Source organism: Malus domestica, chromosome 10 (genome assembly GCF_042453785.1).
Source record: "Malus domestica chromosome 10, GDT2T_hap1".
NCBI lineage: Eukaryota > Viridiplantae > Streptophyta > Magnoliopsida > Rosales > Rosaceae > Malus > Malus domestica.
Genome location: NC_091670.1, coordinates 39,652,932 through 39,663,200, shown reverse-complemented (window position 1 = coordinate 39,663,200; position 10,269 = coordinate 39,652,932). Strand labels below are relative to the sequence as shown.

Sequence of the window (10,269 nt, the reverse complement as noted above, 5' to 3'; positions counted from 1 at the left end):
AAAGGGATAAACTTTTCAGGTAGATAGTGTTTTACGGTTGTGGTAGAAAGTAATTATACTTATGCATGTGCATGTTTAATCTCCGCCGATTCTCTTTCTCTCTAACAACTAACAATTTAACCCACTAACACTGTTGTTTGTCAAAAAATAAAAATAAAAATAAAAGGGTTGTTCTAGTATTGATGTACAAAGCAAATTCCTTTTTATCTTAAAAGTTAAACCCTAAATTTACTAGCTAATGTCGATTACTCGAATTTTGTGGTATGACATAGGAGTCCTAATTTATAACACATTTACTTACTTGAAACATATATTAAAATAATTACGAAATATGTGTCTTAATTCTCTAACCACAAAATTTATATCAAATCGTCCCCATAAATGAAATTTCATGCTCACAATAGTAAATGTCAATAAAATCCCACCACGACTAAATTGAAGGACTCCATCCGGCCAAATTAGTGTGATAATTTATAGCACACCCACAAACTGGTCCATGATCAATGGAGACAAAAAGATGTCTATTTCTCATCATTTAAGAAAAGAAATTAAAAGGAGATACCTATCAAATTACCCACTTTTAATGAAAATTTAATAATTAATCGAATGCTACCATCCACATCTTAAAGCATCCTGTAACTAATTTATCGTTCTTTTAATACAAACGATATTTTAATTTAATTTATATTGTTGGAAGGTTTAAACTACGATGAGTGAGTTAAAGATGAGGACTTTAATAATCATGGCAATCCATCACTTGCAAATTATCATTTTATTATAAGATATTCTTGTATGATTTAAACGAGTCAAAGCTCTAATACGTAACTCGCCACGTCTAATTCTACAAGGATCAAGTTTTTACTAGTTCACTAGTAAATGCTTTTCAATTCTCTGAAAGCGTCTTTTATGAAAATGTTTTTGAAACCAATTCTAAGTGAAAATTTAAGTGGATCTTGAAAATGTGCCTTTTCAAAATAGCACTTTGGAACCCAAAACAATTTCACCAAAACCACTTTCAGTTATTTTAAAATAACTTCCTAGCTCTTACTTATTTGCGAGATATGACCTAATAGTGGGATTAGTTGGGTTTTGGGTGGGTTTGTTCAAGAATTTGCGAGATATGACCTAATAGTGGACTTTGGAGGTCAGCTGTGCTTGCTTATTCATCACAAAGCCCTCCCCCGACGATTGCGCAATGCGCACAGATTGATGCTGTAAAGGAGTCAAACTTCAAAACCGGAAGTCCACAAACTCGAAATATTTTGGTTGGTCATTATCACACAGCGTTATCAATTAACGTGTTATAATATTCATGAACAATATAATTTATGTTTCATTAGCGGGACAGTTAAAACTTTATCCAACCAACTCGTGACCACCCTTAACAGTCCGATCAATACAACAACTACAAACAAACAAATCCAATTTATTGTATTAAATAGTAAATATATGTAAATATTATAGCTAAATCTTAAACAACTAACATACAAGTGTAAATTCGAATAATACCAATTTTTTAATTTTTAAAAACAAACTATCCTTATCTGATTAAGGACAAAGATCAACATAATCCTAAATCGATGGAGAAAATTAATTTCCAAAAAGAAAGTGGGAGAAAATTATATTTCCAAAATAACAGAATGTTAGAATTTGAAAAGTGTCTCTTTACTTCAATGGTAGAAAAAAATTGAACCCTTTCATAATGCGTGGATTTGAACTCGTCGATAACTAATTTAATATATAATTTAATAAAATATATTGGTTGATAAAAAAATAAAGTTACAATTTGCACCCAAAACGAAACCCAATCGACACTGACAATTTGGCAAATTGGCTTTAAATATTCCGACCAAAAAAAAAATGGGACATAAAAGAATAAACCGGTAATTCCACGTGAACCTCCCTCTTTATTCACCATGTTATCTTTGTCACGTGCTTTGTCGTCTACACAAAGTCCGGTGTGTGGCGCGGGGCCCACCCAACCATTGAACAATAAAGAATATCTGGTAGACCGAGGTGCCATCTTCGCCGTCCGATAAGTGCACCTTCACGAAGATTCCGTAAAACCACCGCAGGAGATTAATAATCTCCTCTATTTTTCCGGGAGTCAACAAATCAAGGAAAATAATTAAATCCCCCACTGTAATTACGCACGCTACTCGCACACACGTCCATTTGCTCTCTCTCTCCTCTCCTCTCCTCTCCTCTCTCTCTCTCTCCTCACCTCTCGCTGTGAGTGTGAAATCGGAAAGCAAAATTACAGGAAGAGAATGAGAAAAGCAAATGGCACATGGGCGTTGCGTGGTTCGGAGCTAAAGCATTTGGCTAGGTCTGTTCATCGTCTTCGTCTTCCTCTTCCGTGGCTGCTGCTTCTGCTCTGCTGCTCGGTGTTTTCAGTCGCTTCGGCCAGACCCCGTGAGTGCTCGTGAACTTTTGCCTTTGCTTTTCGATTCTCGATTGCATTGCTGCTTCGCAATTTGTGGTGCTTATTTTGATTCTTGGAGTGTTGAAAATTGAAGTGAAATTTCAGTGTGTTGGAGTCAATTTTGGACTGATGATTTAGTTTGAACTGCGTACCGTTGCTAATTCATTTAGTTTTTAGTGTAATTTTGGTGGAGATCTCGTGATTTTTCTCTATTATTTGTATGGAATTTGATGTTTTTGGAGAAATGGAAGTGAATCGGAGAGTAAAAGTGGAGAATAATAAGTGTTTTGCTTTCAATGAACGTGAATTACTTATGGAAAAGGAAAGGAATCTGCTAATTGGAAACAGAGAATGGCCTAAAACAATGCTTAATGTAGGTTTTGTTTCGTCATTAACGGGAAACGCAAAGCTGATGATTAAGATTTTTTACTGGAAACAGAGAGCTTCGCATTTGTGTATTAATTGCAGATGGTGCATTTTTCGATTTTTATCTTGCTTTGTCTTTTTAGTGAATGAGGCGATTACCACAAAATGCATAAGTATCGTTATCCGCTTTCACATCAGTTAGCAGTTAGGACACTGTAAAATGCATACTCAAATTTGGAGAAGATTTGGTCTCTGTCACATGTTTGGTGAAGTTGGTATTACGATTTGTTAGCCATGATGCACACAACACATGTTTATAAAGCTTAGAGATATGACCTGATGCTTTACATTGTCTTCCTGTTCGGATTTTGGTTTTAACTTGTGTAATATGCTTATGAGTACAGCGCCATTTGCTATGCGCATAAGCTGTGGAGCTCGGGAGAATGTGATTACAAAACCATCCAATACCACATGGTTTAAGGATTTTGATTATTCAGGGGGGATACCTTTTAATGCGACCCACCCGAGTTTTATCACTCCTCCACTTGATACACTTCGCTATTTTCCCCTCTCCTCAGGTCCTGAAAATTGTTACATGATCAATAGAGTTCCCCATGGGCACTATGTAATCAGGATTTTCTTTGGGTCGATTGCACTACCAAACTATGACACCGAACCTTTATTTGATATTTCTGTTGAGGGAACTCAAATTACCTCTTTAAAATCTGGTTGGAGTACCCACGATGATCAAGTATTTTCTGAAGCGCTTGTATATCTGAGAGATGGATCTGTGTCTATCTGCTTCCATAGTACTGGTCATGGGGATCCGGCAATTCTTGCCATTGAAATTCTTCAGATTGATGAAAGAGCATACCAGTTTAGCCAGCAAGTATCTGAAGGAATAATCCTTAGAACAGCAAAAAGATTGAGCTGTGGTGTTGAAGACGCGAAGTTTGGTGTGGATTACAACGGCGATCAATGGGGTGGGGATAGATTTTGGAATTATATAATGACTTTTGGTCAGATTGCTGATACACGCAGATCCACTCAGGGAACCATTAAGCAGGCTTCAAGTCCACCAAACTTCTACCCAGCTGCTCTTTATAAACAAGCAATTGTGAGTATTGATAGTCAGCTCGACTTAGAATATACCCTGGATGTGGATCCCAACAGAAACTACTCCATTTGGTTGCACTTTGCTGAGATTGATGCTTCGATCACTGGTGTAGGCCAAAGGGTATTTGATATCCTGATTAACGGTGACACTTTATTTAAAGATGTGGATGTTATCAAATTGAGTGGGGACCGTTATGCTGCTCTTGTACTTAACACAACTGTTGCCGTAAGCGGGAGGACCTTAACCATAACTTTGCACCCTAAACAAGGTGGTGCCATAATCAATGCCATTGAGATCTTTGAGGTTATAATGGCCGAGTCAAAAACTTTATCAGATGAAGGTACATTTGTGCTACTCTTTGTTTATCTAAGTTTCGTTTCAACATTCTCTAGCGTCTCTACCAATATGTATATGTCATACACGAAAAAATAATGCTGATCATGTAGTATGCACACAATTAAATAATGCTTAATGATGTAGTTTTGCAAGTGTTACAGATGAACTATTTGATATTTCACAAATCAATTAATCTGTTTTTGTTTATCTAATGCTTTTGAAAACATCTTGACCACATGTTATCTGTTAGAGATTTTTTTTCAGTGCATCTTATTTGTATGTTGAAAAGCTATAGAATGTATATATCAGAAGTCAAGGCGTTACTGTAATTGAAGAAAACTCTATTGAAACTGTAATTAATTTCTCTCCCTTTACTTTTTCACAATAAAAAAATTCCAGTTAATGCGTTACTGTCATTGAAGAAAACATTGGGGCTTCCTGTTCGGTTGGGGTGGAATGGTGATCCATGTGTTCCCCAACAACATCCATGGAGTGGAGCCGATTGCCAGTTTGATAGAACAAGCAACAAATGGGTCATTGACGGACTGTAATTTCTTGATCCTTAACCTCATTTCTTTTCTCTTATTTGATCTTATTTCTCATTTATAGTACAAATGCATTTATGCTTCACATTGCTCTTGTTCTTCAGTTTCTAGTCTCTTTATTTTTTAACTGCTAGATGTGCAAACATCAGACAATAAAAAGATATGCAAACAACTTTGCTTTCTAATATTTAAAAGGCTGATGAATGCAAGTCTGAATAGTGTGGATCTTCAGACAACCATAAGCATGACAGGTTTTATACCAGTTGATATATTCTGTTACCTTTCTGAGATTCATTTACAAGGAAATCGTTATCGTATTGATTTAAATTCTTTGTTGCCTTATGAAAGTATGTTTATTTCGTACTGTATACCTTCAAATTCGAAGTACACAAGGTGTTAAAAGTAAGCCAGTTTGGCCCACTGAGCATCAAGTTTAGCCCTTGGCATTTAATATCGAGTTTTATGTATCTTCAAAACTACCTTCCTCAGTTCCTATTGTTCTTTGCTGTGAACAAGTAGCTTTTTTTTTTTACTCCTGTTGGACTTGGCAAAGAACAAGGAATAAATGCATTGGAACAAATATCATATACTTAGTTGCTTATTTCACAGGGGAAGTATCTGGCCAACTATGACATCATGTACTGAACCAATGCGTGTTGCACTATGTATTTCACTGCATCGTGTTAATTTAGCTATGGCATTTCATGATGACATCTTATGCCCCCTCGTTATTTAGTCTTGACCCATTCCCTATATTTGTGTCCTAAATTTCTAATGGCTTCTCGTCAGCCGAGTTAATGTTTAATTCTCTATTGTTTCAGTTATTTCTCTAGAGGAGGCTTTTTGGCCTTTTCTATTTGACTTTTGAGAGCCATAACAATTGATAACTCTGTGGGTGAAAATCATCCAGTCTTCATGAATGTAGTCCTGATGTGCTTCAGCCACTTGAATTGTGTCCATTTGGCATAATCTTTAGTCTTCTTTCGCTACCATAATTTATTCATTTCACTGATTCCTTCTCATCAGACAAGTCACAAGAATATTTGTTTCAACAAATCGGAATCTTAGCACTTTTTATGTTCCAGCACGACCCACTACATAAGTCCATTGTTAATCTGTGTATGCATGGGTGAATGGAACGGAAATGCATTTTCAGATTAGCTAGATTTGTATGCAAAAGAAATACCTTTCAGTGCAGTGTTAAGAATTATTCTCATAATGCCTGAAGAAAGCACCTTAGCATTTGTTTGTTCCATTGCCATTCGTACATCCTTTTGGCAATGAGTGTTAAACTCTGCATGCACAGGGCTCTGGACAACCAAGGGCTGAAGGGATTCTTGCTGAATGACATATCCAAATTACGTCATCTACAAAGCATGTGAGTTCCTCTCTAAGACTTGCTTTGAATAAAAATTTAAACTTTCTTAGCTTCTGTTTGGCATCGTTGTTTTTTTATTCAACTTGACATGCTAAACTTCGATGAAATGGTCCTCTTTGCATAAAGTGAGACAACTAGGCATTAGAAGTGTTTTACAGCCTTTTCAACACATGTTTTGTTTTACCTTGTGGACTCACAGAAATTTGAGCGGAAATAGCATGCAAGGGCCCATTCCTTCCTCACTTGGAAAGATAACAAGCTTAGAAGTATTGTAAGTGCAGCTCATATATTCTCTTATCAGAAAGTGTTAATGTTTTATTTATTTATTTTTCCTGGGCAGCGTATCCAAGGGTTGTGGTTACCACAGTTCAATTCCATAATTAAAAACACTCATCCTCCTTCCTTTGCAGGGACTTGTCTTTCAATTCCTTGAACGGGTCAATTCCTGAAACGCTTGGACAGTTGACCTCGTTGCAAACACTGTAAGACATATTATAACGCCACTTACAGTTGTATGAAACCAAAATGCGTAGGAAGAAGACTCTTAACTTAAGTTGTCATGTTGCAGTAATGTCAATGGCAATTCTCTGTCCGGAAAGGTCCCAGCTGCACTAGGAGGCAGGCTTTTGCACAGAGCAAGCTTCAAGTAAGAATTAAACACGCACAACCTGCACGCTTTTTGGGCTTTTGCATATGTTAACATAAATAGAAATGTATGTATACTGATCCTGAACTCCACCTTTGGTTTTGGTTCAGTTTCACAGATAACCATGGACTCTGCGGTATACCGGGACTACCTACGTGTGGGCCACACCTCACTGCCGGAGCAAAGATTGGAATTGGGTTTGGTGTTTTGGCTGCCTTCCTACTTCTCGTTATCGGTTCGATATGCTGTTGGAAAAGGCGGCAGAACATCCTTAGAGTACAACAAATTGCAGGTAAGGATGTTCAATCTCTTAAGCAAAATCCGACTGCATAAGACGGTCCTCGAAATTACATTACTTCCTTGCATGTTACGTTACAACTACTGGAAGGGTTTGGAGAAGCTCCGTACACTAATGTTTTCTCAAATTCTGATCTGGCTTGTGCAGCAAGAGAAGCTCCGTATGCAAAGGCGAGGACGCATTTGTCACGTGACATCCAGATGAACAGGCAGTACAATCATCACGGCCAATCTAGAACGGCAGCAGAGACTGGGCCTATTTTGCTTACATGATTAGAGACAACGTTCGGCCCAGGGCCCAATATAGTTGAAGATTATGATCTGTTTACAGAAAGATCATCCCCCGTGGGATTGCCATACATGCTGTAGAAGAGAGGGAAAAGAAAAAAACTTGTACATTTGGTCCAATTATTTTCTTTCTTTTCAGTTTTGGTAAAGATTTTTAACAGATAGCGGAAGTGATGCATATAGAATGTAGAATACTAAATTAGACTTATAAGGAATTGTTCAACGTTTGAATGTCACACATTCAGGTTTTGAGGATCGTCGTGCACAAAAAACTTACTCTCAACGGGGTGGTACGTGTTTGTGTCTTTTTCTCTCCCACAACGTTGGTATACCAAAGTAAACGAGAGAACTTGTATGAAAGATATGTACAATCCATACCCAGTATTAGAGAAGAATTTATATAATATGAATGTCATGTTGACAGTATTTCAAGTCAATCAGATCAGGTTGACAGTGTTTCAAATCCATCACATAAAGGACAATGGTAAATTGCAAAGCTCTGCAAATTGCCAATTACATTAACCGCTTGTTGCTAATACTGAACTACCCTAGTAAATCCATACATACGTAAATCCTTTCGACTTAAAATTATGATATAACCTAGCGCTGATGATGAGAGTAGTCATTCTTCTCCTAAACTTCTTGCACACAATAAGCACATTCCACTACCACCACACGCGTCAACCCTCCAAAATTCAGAAGTCGAAAACGATATTTAACAAAATAACTAAAAAAATAGCTCAGGTTCCCGTGAATTGCTTACGGAGGATGAGAGCTTTAGTCCTTTACTGGTTTACCAACCGTAATATTACCTCCATTAGTTATCTGTACGTTGGGTCAGCAGTCAGTGGGTCAGTGGTCGCACACCCGCACCCTAACCCTAAAACACAGTCAAACACGCCATTGACGCAAGCCTACCCAGCAGCTGCCCATCTCAGAAACCCGCCCCAAACTCAATTCAACGGGTCGACCCAACTCGCCCTCTGTCTCCTCCAACTCAGACACCGCCTCTATACCCGCCACGTGTCCCCTCTCCTCACTACCAAACAACCCCTTCTATCCAATCCACTATCCGATACGCCACCCCGGGCCCCACTTCACTATTTTCTTTCCCAAATAATAATAAACAAATAAAAACGATAAAAATGGCAGGCGCCGCGGAGCCTGACCACACCGCCGTACAATATCTGTAGGGCTTACATCACCGCGCCACACGAACCCACACGTCTGCTCAGGCGGCGGCACGCTTTACTATTGGGCCCCACGCACCCTCCTCACGTGCAACGCTCTCTCGCGCTCACACCACAACCGTTCGATCGCACATGACCCCAAATCTCCAATCCTGATACCAATCCAACGGCCCAAGTAATTAACAAATATAAATAAACCGCATAATCCAATCAAAACAATCGGTATATATATATATACGTTGGATGGAGCCGTGCCGTCCAGCCGAAGATTACGGGTGTCTGAGTGGGACCCCCTATTTTTCACTTTCCACAGCCATTCAACTTCTCTCAAAGCCCCCAATCTCTCACACTTTCTCACTCTCTCTCTCCCTCTCTCTCTCTCTCTCTCTTCTTTCTCTATCTAGATCTTTCCATGGCGACTGCAGCTGCTCCGTCTTCCTCCCGCGAGGGCCACTACCGGGGCGTTAGGAAGCGGCCGTGGGGCCGGTACGCAGCAGAAATCCGGGACCCGTGGAAGAAGACGAGGGTCTGGCTAGGCACATTCGACACGCCGGAGGAAGCCGCCCTAGCATACGACGGCGCCGCCAGGACGCTCCGTGGGGCCAAGGCCAAGACCAATTTTCCTGCGCCGATCCCCAGCGGCATCTCCCTCGACCTCAACGCTCCTTCGGCCACCCACTGGGCCTCCCACTCCGGCCGCCTCGTCGAGTTCCTCCACACCGGCGTCCTCAACGACATGGGCGGCGATGGGGCAACGACTGATACGCCGCCGTTGATGGCGAGGAGGGAACCACAGCAAACTCCGGTTGGTGTAGCGGGAAATGCCCCCGCCGGCGGCAGTAATGATACGGTCCCGGAAGGTTCGGGTTTCGGCAGTACGGCGTTGTTTCTAGGACTGGTCCGACGTGGTTTGCCTATTGATCTCAATGAACCACCTCCCATGTGGCTGTGAAGAGAAGCACTATTCGTTACGCCGCCGTTCTGTGTTTTTCCTTCTCACCGTTCGTTGTAATTCTCTCTCTCGCCATAATCTTTCTTTTTATTTTTAGTATTTCACTAATTATCTAAAGAAAATCTTCACTGTTATGTTTCGGATGTATGAAGACGGTAAAATTTGAGAGGCTTTTTTGTATATATATTTCCATTTTTTTTTTAATTTATGAGTTAGAACTGTCATCTGGTTTTTCCAGTGCGTGTGGGATCGTCTGTTTCCGATAATCTGAGCAGTGAGCAGCCCCATGAAATTTGAAGGGAAAAATAGACCCACTTGCAGTTTGGGGCGCGTGGGCGTTGAGAATGTCCATGTCTGTCCCGACATGACGAATGCAGTAACCCTAATTATTAATTAAACTAGTTTAATTAAGTTCTTCATATCTGTCATACAACCTCTCGACTCACCTTGCATGATTATTAATTTTCTTACGTACTATACGTAACTGTAGGGTTTATTTTGCAAAGAATTTATAATTGAAGTGGTAAACTTTTATTTATTTATGCAGTCGAGTTTCTGTGTTGATTTTTCGTTTTCTCATATCCCTGTATACGTGCAACAAATGGAATATTGATGGGCATCGGTATATTGTTTGTCTCGTTACCAATTTTCTCAAATGAGTAATGCTACGAATATTATATATTGTAAACTAAATTATATGTAAGTTGATGATTGAATTATTACTTAAAC

At 39.4% G+C, this 10,269-nt stretch overlaps 2 protein-coding genes across 2 annotated transcripts; both read left to right on the top strand.

The window, feature by feature from the left end:
- Positions 1-2,031: 2,031 nt before the first annotated feature.
- Positions 2,032-7,653, top strand: LOC103446382 (receptor-like protein 4). The gene is made up of 9 exons (XM_008385477.4): positions 2,032-2,415; positions 3,196-4,248; positions 4,644-4,791; positions 6,096-6,167; positions 6,367-6,438; positions 6,578-6,649; positions 6,736-6,813; positions 6,924-7,105; positions 7,259-7,653. The coding sequence occupies exons 1-9, from the start codon at positions 2,271-2,273 to the stop codon at positions 7,381-7,383; spliced, it is 1,947 nt and encodes a 648-aa protein (XP_008383699.3). The 5' UTR covers positions 2,032-2,270; the 3' UTR covers positions 7,384-7,653.
- A 1,193-nt stretch (positions 7,654-8,846) lies between these two features.
- LOC103422391 (ethylene-responsive transcription factor 12) lies at positions 8,847-9,720 on the top strand. Its single transcript, XM_008360456.4, has one exon. The coding sequence runs from the start codon at positions 9,001-9,003 to the stop codon at positions 9,538-9,540; it is 540 nt and encodes a 179-aa protein (XP_008358678.1). The 5' UTR covers positions 8,847-9,000; the 3' UTR covers positions 9,541-9,720.
- The last annotated feature ends 549 nt before the right edge of the window (positions 9,721-10,269 follow it).

What these genes read in the sequence shown, in the direction of transcription:
- LOC103422391 (XM_008360456.4), top strand. Translation starts at nt 9,001, where the DNA reads ATGGCGACTGCAGCTGCTCCGTCTTCCTCCCGCGAGGGCCACTACCGG.
- LOC103446382 (XM_008385477.4), top strand. Translation starts at nt 2,271, where the DNA reads ATGAGAAAAGCAAATGGCACATGGGCGTTGCGTGGTTCGGAGCTAAAG. An exon ending in TTGACCTCGTTGCAAACACT is followed by an intron (nt 6,650 to 6,735) that starts GTAAGACATATT and finishes GTCATGTTGCAG; the next exon opens with TAATGTCAATGGCAATTCTC. An exon ending in TTGCACAGAGCAAGCTTCAA is followed by an intron (nt 6,814 to 6,923) that starts GTAAGAATTAAA and finishes GTTTTGGTTCAG; the next exon opens with TTTCACAGATAACCATGGAC.